Consider the following 14,583-nt stretch of genomic DNA (forward strand, 5'->3'; position numbering starts at 1 on the left):
TTGCTCTTCACTTCTCTTGCCAAAAAACACAAAGGTTGGTTTTTCTTTTTCCAAATACTCACCATGAGAACCTGGAGCAGTTTTTTTGAGGTAAAGCTCATAAAATTGTTGGGGCTCCCTTAATATTGTGGCCTCTAGGATGTTCTCTCATTCTTATCCACATTCATGCTCTAGAGTTCATCCAAGATAGTATTTAAGTGTTTTTACTCAATTACTGTTGCAGAGGTTTCTGTGCCAGGTAAGCAGATCCCACCTGTGATTTCCTGGATGCAAGTCTGTTCACATTTCAGGGCAGCAGTTTCTCCCTGCAGCCTTAGTTCTCTAATGGGTACGAGAAAAGTAGTCGTTTTACAGTTGTCCAGCTTTCTGGTCATACATTTGGGAGTGAGAACTTTCAAGCACTTCCCATGTTGGAGTTAAAGCTAGAAGTCATGGGCATAATTACTTTTCATTATGAGTAGTCAGATGTTTACCTGTGAGTCATACAAACATCCGATATTGTATTACACCCAACGCCAGGTGTGGGGAGGCTTTGGCCCTTCCTCTTTCCTACAAAGGAGTGAGCAACAACAAAAAGGAGTGCTCAGGTAGCTAGTTTCAATCCTACCTACTTGCCCTTTGACTGTTGTGACAGTAGGGCACCCTTATCCTCCTCACTCAGCACTTGTGCAAGAAAATCCACAACTGGATATAAGAGCCTTTCATATCCCTAACCTTCCCATGGAAGGCCCTTGTGCCCTCTCTCTTCCAGCAAGTCATCCCTTACAACAAAACGGCCCAGAACAGCAAGTGCTATAGTAGATCAACCAGCCAAAGTTTCATAGATTCTGGCAAAAAGCACAAGACTCCTGAGTCAAAGACAATAAATGTTATTACAGCACAGGAAGTTTAATGAGTTTCATGTTAGCTCAGTTCCACCTGCCTCCTCATCCCCAGCAGGGGCAATGTAAAGAGGACCCACGTGGATGTTGCACATATATAATCAGTTCATGTCACAGTTGAGGAACCCCAAACTTAAGAGACTGACAATATTACTAGCAAATCTGCCCAACCTTGCCACATGGAGAGGCAATATCTTTGTAACACTGGTCAGGGAAGAAACCTGCTGTTTTCTCTATCTTCCAAGACTAAGTAACATAAAATTATCTTGTGAAATAATTCAAAACAAGAGCTAAAACAGGATTGATAGAAATACCCTGAAAAATGTCATTCCTGCACTGCTGGTCATATAAAATATACCCTTAAGAGGGGATTTTGAAATCAGTTATCTGACCTTCTAAAGGCAATATTGAAGATGAGAATGTTAGAAGTCCATGGCTTCAAGTTGTTGACAGAGTTACTTAAATCATCTCTTGGAAAGAGCATGGCATTAAAGGCTGACCTTTCTCAACTGAATGTAGGTCATACAGAGCCATATGATAAGCATATAAAATACAATCACTAGAGGAATTTTAACATTACTCTGTAAGCAATATAGGGAGGGTAGGGGTTTGTCAAGGGCGGGGGGGAAAAAAGGACACTTATGTAATACCCTTTGTAATACTTTAAGCGAAAAATTAAAAAAAAAAAAATTTCTTAGCAGGGATTATCCAAAGAACTTATATGTATAACACAGACACAGACAATGGTGTGGTGATGGCCAGAGGAAAGAGGGGTGGGGGGGAGCTGGGTGGAAGTGGGCAGAAATGGGGGGAAATAGAAACATCTGTAATAGTGTCAACAATAAAAATAATCTTAAAATTTTCTTAAGGAAAGTGCCATGAGCAATTTGTATCTTAGGAAGTGTTCCAACAGCAATGTGGAGGATAAGTCAGAGATCAAAGACAAGAGGATATTTAAGAGACAATGGATGTGCCTTCAGTCTAATTTTTCTTAACAATTATTCAATATATATCAGTGAAACACAACTGTTAACAATTTTGTTATCTTTAAGTTCCAGGGGGGAAAAGAACATCAGAGATGGCAGAAATAGATGCACAAAGGGGATTTTAATATTTTTTTAAAGTCCAACACAATATATAATACATTCTTATCCTTGCTATTAACAAAAGTAAAAATTTATTCACAAACTTCTGATTTATTGCAAACTAAGTAGAAAATTACTTCTAATTATTTCTCATTCTACCTAAAGCCTGGGGTTTCCTTTTTTGCATTTTCTATTATTTATTTATATACAGCCTACTAATGAAAGATGAAAAAGGGCCTGTGCAGTGTAAGTAGTTAAACCTAATAAATATAATTATGAATTTTACAAAAGATATTCATAATTCTTTTGGATATAAATGAAAAGGGAAGATATATAGTCTTTTATCTATATTAAATTACTTATGTATTTATCTATGTAACAGACTGTAAGGAGAACTAAATAGACTTTACATTCACATATAATGAATGGTCAGAAAGCAAAATAACCTAGAAATGTAGAATAAATATTTCACATATTGCATTTGTCGACAACCTGAGACGTAGGCAAGAGTGTGCACATGAAATCTGAGAAATTCTGGCATATATCAGATGTCAAACAGTTTGCAACTGCTTTTCTGGAGTGCAGTTGTTATCCATAAGGTAGGAAATTTTGTGCATATAAACTTAATATATGATGTCTTCAGAAGAAATTGATCTGTAAAAATGGGAAAGGGGGAGGGGTAAGGGGAGTTGGCAAAGTGGGCTGGAATGGGGACAAAAAGAGACTTTGCTTGAGGCAATGGGTGCATAATGCAGATGATATTCTGTTGGGTTGTACACTTGAAACCTGTATGGTTTTGTGAACCAATAAATTCAATTTTTTTGTATGTATATCCTTTTTTATTTCTTTTTAAAAAATCTTTATTGTTCAGATTATTACAGATGTCCCTCTTTTTTTCCCCCCCATACCTCCCCTCCACCCGGTTCCCACACCACTCCATGCCCTCACCACCCCACTGTCCGCGTCTATAGGTACTGCATACATGCATATAAGATCTTTCTCCCATCTCTTCCTGCACCCCCCATATCTCCTTCCCCCCAAGAATTGTCAGTCCACTCCATTTCTATGCCCCTGATTCTATTACATTCACCAGTTTATTCTGTTCATCAGATTTTTTGTTCATTTGACTTTTAGATTCACTTGTTGATAGATATGTATTTGTTGTCACTTTGTTTTTCATAATTTTTTATCTTAACCTTTTTCTTCTTCTTCCTCTTCTTAAAGAATACCCTTCAGCATTTCATATAATACTGGTTTGGTAGTGATGAACTCCTTTAGCTTTTTCTTGTCTGTGAAGCTCTTTATCTGACCTTCAATTCTACATGATAGCTTTGCTGGGTAGAATAATCTTGGTTGTAGGTTCTTGGTATTCATCACTTTGAATATTTCTTGCCACTCCCTTCTGGCCTGCATAGTTTCTGTTGAGAAATCAGCTGACAGTCTAATGGGTACTCCCTTGTAGGTAACTAATTGTTTTTCTCTTGCTGCTTTTAAGATTCTCTCTTTGTCTTTTGCATTTTAATTATGATGTGCCTTGGTGTGGTCCTCTTTGGAATCCTCTTGTTTGGGGTTCTTTGCATTCCTAGGCTTGTAAGTCTATTTCTTTCACCAGATAGGGGAAGTTTTCTGTCATTATTTCTTCAAATAGATTTTCAATACCTTGCTCTCTCTCTTCTTCTGGCACCCCCATAATTTGGATGTTGGTATGCTTGAAGTTGTCCCAGAGGCTCCTTACACTGTCTTCATATTTTTTCATTCTTTTTTCTTTTTGCTCTCCCAGTTGGGTGTTTTCTGCTTCCTCATATTTCAACTCTTTGACTTGATTCTTGGGATCCTCTACTGTTGAATCTCTGTGTATTATTCTTTATTTCAGTCAGTGTATGCTTAATTACTGACTGGTCCTTTTCCTTCTTTTTTTTTTTTTTTTTTTTTTGGCATTCTCACTAAGATATTTGAAGGTCTCACAAATTCCTCAAAGGTCTCACTAAGTTTCTCAGATGTTTCTAGAAGATTCTTGAGTAACCTTATATCTGTGGTTTTGACTCTATATCCAGTAGTTTGCTTTCTTCCATTTCTTTCATTTGTGACACATTTCTTTGTCTCTGCATTTTGGCTGCTTCCCTGTGTTTGTTTACCTCCAGGTCAATTGGCTGTGAGGATCAGCTGTGTCTACAGTGGAAGAGCTGCTATGCAGGAGACACCCTTATGGGGCAACACTTGCTTCAGTAGAGCTTTGGTGCTCACTGAGTCTGCCCCTTGAGTGTGTCTCTTACAGATCTGAAGAGATATAAACTGGATGGTCTCACGCTGACCACTGGGTATACCGGCTCTTGGATCTCCAAAGACATGCAAAGTCAGCCACTGCCTGGGGCCACCCAGCAGCAGCTACAGAGAAATCTGCAGATTCTGCCTCTTTGTATGGGGTTTGGAAGTGCCCAGATGAAGCCAAGCTGGGAAGCAAGGCATGCTGCTGCAGTGTTGGCTTTTGCCTCCTTTAGATAGCTTTGGTGCTCCCTGACCCAGCTGCAGTTTGACAGGTTTTAGGCTGAGAAAGGACAGGCCATTCATATGCAAAAGCCGCTGCCCACAACTTGGGTATGATTGTAAATTGGTTTGGGGTGGGGTCTCAGGGAGTCTCCCAGGTGGAGCAAACAGCAATGGCTGCCAGTCAGTCCTGCACCGGAGAGTTCTGACCACTGCTACATGCACCTTCATTTGGAAGAAAGTTGCCCCTGTGTTCTTGCCCCAATGCCAGACAGTCTAGTTTCTTCCTGTATGCGTCTGGGTCCCCAGAAGTCTCACCTGGCACTGGAACTCAGAGCACGCCAGAGCTTGTATCTCCCTCCTGATTAAAAAGCGGCACACCCAGGTGCCAGCCCCTTCCACACCTCTGCACCTCCATACCTCCACACCTCCTACCAGTCTCAATGATCTTTCTTCTTTATTTTTCTAGTTGTAGTTCTTCTACTCAGCCAGGTTCCCCATGGTTCTGGATGATAGTTTTTAAGTATTTTACTTGTAATTTTGATATGGTTGCGGGAGGCAGAAAGTACAGGTGTTTACCTATGCTGCCATCTTGTTTCTCCTCAATTCAATTTTTAAGAAAGTCAAATAGGGAAGTTGAAGGGTACCTTTTTTATATCTCAATTTTTATCATCTAATAAAATATTCTTAAAATGTTATTAAGGTTTTATGGAAACCACTTACACAAACATGGTCCATATTTGAAATATAAATTTGAGTCTTTCTACCTCTTCTCAATGCCCCATTTATTATTTATTTAGAAATATAGCTTTATCTTTTTATTTCTTTTTAATTGAATTTATTGGCGTGACATTGGTTAATAAAATTACACAGGTTTCATGTGTACAACTCTATAATACATCATCTGTATATTATATTGTGAGAACACATGGATAGCTGTCAGAGTGGAGGTGAGTTCTAGGTTAAATATATAAATTTTAAAATTTCACTAATATTCACAAAGTTAATGTTAAATTTCTTGCTAACCTGAACATCTAACAAAGTAATATATTCCTTTTATATGTGTAGGATAATTTATGTATGTAACATTCTGATAAATCAAAAAAGTGATAATCCTACAAGTCACAAAATATTCATAAAGTCACTGTTTACATTGTACAGAAGCAAGTGCTAGATAAATATTTATCAATGAAATTTATATTAGTCAGAAAAATATTTTATTTTGGTCATACTGCGGTATAACAATTTGGGAAAGGGTAAAAATGTGTTGTTTAGCACAAGATCAGTCATTATATCTAATTTTTAATGCTCAAATCACTTAATTTGAAAAATAAAGTACCTTCCTAGATTTCATGAGGCCTACTTTTATATAGGTCATTTCATTAACTTAATGGAAATTTCTTAAAAGATCTAATTTCATTTGCCTCCTAAATGGCATTGGAGATTGAAAGGATTTCCACTTCATTTTGTTAACAAAATATAGAAGATGCATGTACAACCAAGGACTGTATTTTGTCATCAGTGAGGTGTTGTTTTTTCTGTCATCAGCAAGTTACTTAGGCTCTAAATATGCCTTAGTTTTTATTAATAAACAAGCATGATGATACCTGTCATACAGTTTTGAAGATGGGAGCTAGTGCATTCTCATTGTAAACATTCGCTAAATGTTAGCAATGAGTTCTATCTAATAACTGCAAGGTTAGTAATGCTTAGACCTCTCTAGACCCTCCTGTTTCTAAAAATACACAATTCAAAGCTTAGTTAAAAATTTGAAACTATCAAAATGTGTAACATAAGAAATGCCACTATATTAATTTGCCCTGCAGTTCTACTAAACACACTAATAAATCAGATTTCAAATTTGCAATCCACCAATAAAAAACAAATTAGCTGATCAAATCTGAGAAATGTATTAAATTCTATTAGAATATATGCCAAATTGGGTCGCTGGATTACAGAGCAGTGAAAAGAAACATAGAAAAAATTAAGTCTCACTTTGTCTTTCTGTGAGAGAACTTTGCAAGGAAATCTAGAGACACACACACACAAAAAGACAAATGAATTTGTCTACAAACAAGAAATATCTTTTATATATGCTCTCAGCATGAGGAAGAAGAAGTCTAGCAGTGGAGGACAGACTTTGGAGATTAGGTAAGCCACAATGAGAATTACAATTCAAAAGATAGATAATATTTTGAATAAAACATTGACGAGCTCTGTGACACACCCCACACTTCCTTTTTTTTTTATTTCATAACCTCAGTTATATCACTAAAGTGGTTCACTTTGTTGAAAAAAATTCTTTTTGATCATGTGCTTAAAAGCATCTTTCACTTGTTTGTTTCTCAGTGTGTAAATGAAGGGATTCAACATGGGGGCAACAGAAGTACTGAGCAGAGCTATCCCTTTATTTAAAGACACTCTCTCCTTTGCCGAGGGTTTCACATACATGAAGATGCAACTGCCATAGGAAATAGACACAACTACCATGTGAGAAGAGCATGTAGAAAAGGCTCTCTTCCTCTGTTGAGGAGAAGGTATCTTCAGAATAGTCCTGATGATGTTTGTGTAGGAGAGAATCACTAATACTAGTGTAACCACGAGCGTTAAAATGGCTGAGAGAAGCATCATTAATTCTATTATATCCGTGTTTGTGCAAGAGAGCTGCAATATAGGAGAAACATCACAGAAGAAATGATCTACAGTGTTGGCTGCACAGAAGTCTAGCTGGAGACCTACAAGGAGTGGTGGAAAAATTATTATGAAACCGGCCAACCATGAAGCAAAGACCAACAAGGTGCAGGCTCTGCCACTCATGATGGTGGTGTAATGCAGGGGTTTGCAGATGGCCACGTAGCGATCATAGGACATAGCAGCCAGAAGAAAAAACTCGGATGCACCCAAGAGAATAGTAAAAAACAGCTGTGCTGCACAGTTATTGTAAGAAATGGACTTATCACCTGTTGCCATACTGACAAGAAATTTGGGGATGCATACAGTTGTGAAGGAGATTTCTAAAAATGAGAAATTTCGGAGGAAGAAATACATGGGCGTCTTTAGGTGTGGATCCAAGAGGGTGAGAGTGATGATGGTTAGGTTCCCGGTGACACTCAACATGTAAGTGATAAGAAGGAGAAGAAAAATGACAACCTGTAATTGTGGATCATCAGTCAGTCCAAGAAGAATAAAGACTGTCACTGTCGTGTGGTTTCTCATAGCTGTTTTCTATTAAAAGGGAAAAAGAAGAAATAAAAATTAAAGGGAAAAAGGTTGCATGAGATGACTATTTGCTTAAGATGCTCCATAAACATATTGCTTCCCATATCCAACTCTCTTCTCTGTCCTCCTAGTCAGCAGTAACAACCTATCAAAACTCACTCATATTTTTTTATTTAAAATTTGTTAACTAAATGGAACTCTATTTTCTTTTCTAAAGGGTTTAAATCCAGGCATTTCAAAAAGATAACATATTACATTGTTAATGTCATATAAAAGTAAATACAAATAACAAAAATCTATAATATTTTAACTATTATCTTCTGTATTTGCAATTTTTCCCAATCTATTTATTTTACATTAAATTATTTTACACCAACCTGTGACCCATTTTTATTTTGTTTATTTTAATTAAAAGAATCATTCATGTTTTTATTTATACAAATACAAAACTATATCAGTATAAAACTATTTCCTTGGGTCATAAATCTTAAAGCTACACAGAACCTCAAGAGATCTTCAGAGAAGCCCGCTGCTTTGCAGCAAGTAAAGTTTCATCATCTTCATCATTTTACAGAGAAATAAGACCCCTACTTCTTTGCCAAACATTTTTTTTCTGTGTTTACTACTTTATGGTGACTTTGTAATTCTGTAAGTCAGATTGCAGCTAAGGAATCTCTGCCTCTTAAAATTAATATAAAATTGACCTAAATATTTCTAGCCCATTAGCAGTGGGAATTCAATACTTTCGCCAAACTTCTGAAAATTTAAGACTTAAATCCTTATAACTTTTGGCTTAGCTTCCTCCATTGTTCCTGAGACTTGAATTTAATTCATCTCACCCTGGTTGCTTCTTTCCTCTGATATACACCCAAGCAGATAATAACGTGTATCCTCATGTATGATATTTATTTTGTTTAAGTAGCGTGCTTAATATCTGCAGGGATAGAAGAGGGTTCTAGAAAACTAGCTATTTTAAAAATATAAATGTTAGCTAGACATGGCTGGTAGTTATATTAGTCCATTACTTCCTCTGTTGCCTTTCATAGCTTCTTCTCTATTTTCAATATTCATTCTCTTCCTGGTTCGGCACATGACAATTCAAAATTATGGGAATTCTTATTTTTTCTTGTTTTTCTGTCTTCTTGCAGACCAGCCTACACCCTTACATTCATCACCTCAAAAGTCTTTCACTATTTTTTTTAAAGAATGACAATATCTGCTATAAAAAAAATATTATGCTAAATTGTATTTTAACTTTATTGCATTTTATATATTCCAATTTGGCTGTCATAACAATGTACAAGTGTTTCCAATGATTATTGTAGGGGAGCAAAATTCACTGCCCTAAACTATGTCTCTTTGGCATGAGGATTATTTTAGGCTGATTATTTTTAAGAACAGAAGACTTGGGAACTTTTTCTTTTTACCTCCCCCTTAACTACCTAAAAGGAATTCAGATAAAGGACCTATGCTAGGAAGAAAGCTATTACCAGAAGATAACTGCAAAGAATATGAGCTAGGTGTGGTGGACTAGGGGGAATTTAGCAAGACCTGTTTGCTCTACTCCTCTCAGTGTCCCTTTGTCTCTGCATGTCATAGCAAACATTTGTTTACTAAACATTTCATCTTCCCATCTTTCTATGAATTGTCTTCCTTTCCTTTGAAGTCCCAAAACCCTATCCTGTTCTTCTTAGTACAGGACAGCATATAAGCATCAGTTACCAGACTGCCTATGGGCCTCATTCCTATGGAGCCCTGTACATACAAATTAAATTTGGGTTTCCTCCTATTAATCTGTCTCATATCAATTTAATTATTAGGCCAGCCAGAAGAACCCAGAAGAGTTGAAGAAAAGTACCCCCCATACATTATAAATAATTGCCACTAATTTATTTCCTTCTCCCTTTTACTTCTCTTTTCTTTCCTTTTCCATTTTCTTCAATGAATCATTTTTCTAAAAATGTGAATATTCTAGCCATATAAGTAAAAGTCATACTCACTAGTGAGATGTTTTTTAAATCCAAGGTTATTCTATTTTTAAAAGTGAAAATCATAGGAAAACATCAGTCAATGATATGTGTTATATAGAGTGCTAGAGTGTAAAGTCAGAAGTAAGTTCATATTTGGGTACTGTCTAGCCTAAATTTAAATTACAAGATTCTAAATAAATAAATGTTACAAACTATTAGGCAACATTATTTTTCTTCCAAATACTATACTAAGTTCTAGCTAGATAAAAGTAAAATAATCACTGTTTCTAAGCCCCCTTATAGTCTCAGGGTTTCTGTAATTGCTTTTGAAGTTTATAGGTAAGAGGTAAGAGATTCCTTTGTGATATGAAATGTTAAATTTCTATATAATTCAATGTGACTGATTCACAAATATGAAACAATAATTTCCCAAGTTCAAGAGTTATCCATAATTCACAATATTCAATGACCATGCTGTTATAAATTCATATGCTGTTATAATTATCTAGAGAAAATATATTTATTTAATAAAGAGCATTTCTCTGATTCTGTTGGATATTATGAAGGATATCTATTCAAAGCTTGGTTCCTACAAAATGAAAGGTTTAAAGATTTCCTATTAAGATAGCACAGTTGATTCTTTCTGTATAACTATCAAAATAGCTTTGTAAAACATTAGTCCTCACTTCATGCCATACTATTTCAGTGAATTTAATACAAATCAAATTTTAGAGTTTCGTGAAAAAGTTCTTATAATTAAAACAAAACCACAAATTTTTCTAAACTTTAATGTGTTTAGTAGCAATTTCATTCCTACCTCTCTTCATTTAATGTGAGTCCCAGAATAGAAGCAGTTTCTGAAGGTCTCCATGCCATCATTTTGGGGTTTTTTTTGCTTTAGCCCATACCTTTCTCTTACATTCTCTTCTAAATATACATTGGCTCCAGCAACACACACTGAGAATATGTAAAATCAAAGATTTTTAACATAACAAAAAAACTTATCTAGTTTCATTTTTTTTCTCGTGGTTTTTAAAACAGTGCTCACCAACTTATGTAATATTTCACTTAGAACATATTTTTTAGGATTATCCACAAAATGAATATATTTATCTTTTTAAAAGTATAAAAATGAAATATAAAAAGAGATTTCAGACTTGTTCTTTATTTTGAGAAGTTTCTGTCCTTCAATAAGAAGCCTAATTGCTTGTTTTGTAGTTCTTAAGATTACAAGAAGTGTAATCTTTTTTATACACAGTGCCACTTGTCTCAAGAGCATTAACTGATTAAAAATATTAAAGAATGAGAATTATAGAGGGAAAGGCTCTATGAGATACTTATTATTTTGAGGTCTGTTGCCACCCACACCAAATATTTTGCTAGTCATCAGTAATAGCATATAATAATTAATTCATTAATTTTTACTCAAAATACCATGAACTCAATTAAGATCTTTGAATTTGTTTTCTCTTAATCCAGACTTTTCAAAAGAATAGTGTACTGCATTGATAAAGTCATGTAGAAATACAAAGGAAAAAAAGAGAGAGACTATATTTTAATATTGATGTCCTCTATTTGTAATTTTTAAAATGTATTTAGTTTACATTAAATTATATTACACGATATGGTGACTCATTCTTCTTTGTTAATCTTATCTTTTTCTCTTTTTATTATCTACACTAATAAAAGAGAAACATGGTAATTAGCGTACTACCGCTACCCTTCCCATTGGCTAATCAGCATATTCTTATGCAAATTAACTGTCAGCCAAGATGGCGGCCAGCAGCCAGGCAGCTGGAAGTGAACATGAGGCTTGCTTGCTCCAGTGACTGCAGACTCCAACGTTCCCCGCCTGCCTTGCCGGCCTCTGAGCTGGCAGTTTGAAACATTCTAACAAATATAGAAGCTAAACAAAACCCCAGAAACCAGCTTTCAGCCAGCCGGGATCTCAGAGCTGGAGTTATACATTGTTTCGATTATAGAACGCAAACAATGCTTTCAGCAGCGGAAGCCTCAGAGCTAGAGCCAGAGCTAAAGCTGGCCCAGAATAAAAAAAAAAAAAAAAAAAAAAAAAAGGAGAGGTTGGGAGCTTCAGTCAACAACCTCCAGCCTGAAAGCAGCCCTCAGCCCCTCACCCAGACTGGCCAGGCACCCCAGTGGGGACCCCCACCCTGAAGGGTGTGTGACCAGCTGCAAACAGCCATCATCCCCTCACCCAGGCTGGACAGGCACCCCAGTGGGGACCCCCACCCTGATCCAGGACACCCTTCAGGGCAAACCAGCCGGCCCCCAGGCCTCTATCCTATATAGTAAAAGGGTAATATGCCTCCCAGCACTGGGATCAGCGGAGCCGCGAGGCCTCCTGGCACCAGATCAGCGTGACAGGGGGCAGCACCCAACCCCCTGATTGGCTCTGCTCTGTGCGTCACAGGGGCTGGTGCTGCAACCTCCCCATCGACCCTGCCTTGAGTGTGACAGGGGGTGGTGCCCCAACCCCCCAATCAGCCCTACCCTGAGTGTGACTGAGGGTGGCATCACAACCTCCCAATCCGCCCTGCTCTGTGCATGACAGGGGGTGGTGCCCCAACTCCCCAATCAGCCCTGCTCTGAGCCCGACCAGGGGCTGCACCTAGGGATTGGGCCTGCCCTCTGCCACCCGGTAGCAGGCCTAAGCCAGCAGGTCGTTATCTCCCGAGGGGTCCCAGACTGCGAGAGGGCACAGGCCGGGCTGAGGGACCCCCCCCCCCCCCCCCGCCCGAGTGCACAAATTTTTGTGCACCGGGCCTCTAGTTCTTTATAAAAGACTAATGTAAAGCAGATTTTAGCTGAGGGCTTTCTACCTTTTAAAATAACATAAACTTACCATTGCACCAAAAAAGTTAAGATATCTAGGAATAAATTTAACTAAGGAGGTAAAAGACCTATACTCAGAAAACTACAGGACATTGGAAAAGAGATAGAGGAAGACATAAACAAATGGAAGGACATACCATGTTCATGGACTGGTAGAATCAACATTATTAAAATGCTCATACTACTCAAAGCAATCTACAGATTCAATGCAATCCCCATTAAAATACCAATGGAATATTTAAAAGACCTAGAACAATTCCAAAAATTCATCAGGAATTTTAAAAAAAGACCCTGAATAGCCACAGCAAACCTGAGAAAGAAGAACAAAGTTGGAGGGATCATAATACCACGTATCAAGCTATATTACAAAACCACGGTTCTCAAAACTGCCTGGTACTGGCACAAGAATAGACATATAGAGAACAGAGAACCCAGATATTGACCCAAACCATTATGCTCACTTAATATTTGATAAAGGAGGCAGAGCATACAATGAAGTCAAGACAGTCTCTTCAACAAATGGTGCTGGGAAATTTGGTCAGATACATGCAAAAAAAAAAAAATGCAACTAGATCACCAACTTACACAATACACAAAAACAAATTCAAAATGGCTAAAGGACTTAAATATAAGATGGGAAACCATAAAAATCTTAGAAGACTTCATAGGCAGCAAAATATCAGACATTTATAGTAACAATATCTTTACCATTATAGCTCCTAGGGCAATGATGGCGAACCTTTAAGCTCGGCGTGACAGCATTTTGAAAAACCCTAACTTAACTCTGGTGCCGTGTCACATATAGAAATTTTTTGATATTTGCAACCATAGTAAAACAAAGATTTATATTTTTGATATTTATTTTATATATTTAAATGCCATTTAACAAAGAAAAATCAACCAAAAAAATGAGTTCACGTGTCACCTCTGACACGCGTGTCATAGGTTCGCCATCACTGTCCTAGGGCAATGGAAACTAAGAAGAAAATAAACAAATGGGACTACATCAAAATAAAAAGCTTCTGCTCAGCAAAATAAACCATCAACAAAACAACAAGAAAGCTCACTGCATGGGAGAACATATTCACCAATGCTCTTTCAGATAAGGGGTTAATCTCCAAAATTTACAGGAACTTATACAACTTAACAAAAAATGGGCAAAGGACTTAAATTGACACTTTTCAAAAGAGGACATACCGAAGGACAAGAGACATATGAAAACATGCTCAAAGTCACTAATCATCTGAGAGATGCAAGTCAAAACTATAATGAGGTACCATCTCACACCTGTCAGAATGGCTATCATCAGCAAATCAACAAATGACAAGTGCTGGCGAGGATGTGTAAAAAAGAAACCCTCTTGCACTGCTGGTGGGAATGCAGACTGGTGCAGCCACTGTGAAAAACAGTATGGAGATTCCTCAAAAAGTTAAAAATGGAACTCTTATTTGACCAGTAATCCCACTTCTTGGAATATATCCCAAGAAATCAGAAACACCAATCAGAAAGGATATATGCACCCCTATGTTCATAGCAGCACAATTTACAATAGCTAAGATTTGGAAACAGCCTAAGTGCCCATCAGCAGATGAGTGATTAAAAAACTGTGGTACATCTACACAATGGAATGCCACACTGCTATAAACAGGACAGAACTCCTACCATTTGCAACAGCATGGATGGACCTGGAGAGCATTATCCTAAGCGATATAAGTCAGTCAGAGAAAGATAAATATCACATGATCTCACTCATTGGCGGATTATAATGAACAACCTAAACTGATGAACAGAAACAGATCTAGAGACAGAGAAGCAACAATCAGATGCTCAAACCACAGAGGCAAGGTAGGGGAGGGTGGGGTTAAGGGGTAGAGGTCATATACTCGTATACATGCATATAACATAACCAATGGACATAGACACCAGGGAGGTGAGGACATGAGTGGGGGGGGGGGACAATGGGGGGATAAGTACAGATATATAATACCTTAATAAATAAATAAATAAAAATAAAAAACGAAGAAAAAAGGAAATTCACTGGAAAGGTGGGAGGTTCACCGAAAAGGTAGGGAAATTTCTCATGCACAAAGC

At 37.3% G+C, this 14,583-nt stretch overlaps 1 protein-coding gene across 1 annotated transcript; it reads right to left on the reverse strand.

Annotated features, from left to right (window-relative positions):
- Positions 1-6,721: 6,721 nt before the first annotated feature.
- LOC139006411 (olfactory receptor 6C74) lies at positions 6,722-7,666 on the reverse strand. Its single transcript, XM_070408798.1, has one exon. The coding sequence runs from the start codon at positions 7,664-7,666 to the stop codon at positions 6,722-6,724; it is 945 nt and encodes a 314-aa protein (XP_070264899.1).
- Between the last annotated feature and the right edge of the window lie 6,917 nt (positions 7,667-14,583).

Source organism: Myotis yumanensis, unplaced genomic scaffold (genome assembly GCF_028538775.1).
Source record: "Myotis yumanensis isolate MYYU_CA2020_CCGP unplaced genomic scaffold, mMyoYum1.0.hap1 SCAF_3, whole genome shotgun sequence".
Lineage (NCBI taxonomy): Eukaryota > Metazoa > Chordata > Mammalia > Chiroptera > Vespertilionidae > Myotis > Myotis yumanensis.

What these genes read in the sequence shown, in the direction of transcription:
- LOC139006411 (XM_070408798.1), bottom strand. Translation starts at nt 7,666, where the DNA reads ATGAGAAACCACACGACAGTGACAGTCTTTATTCTTCTTGGACTGACT.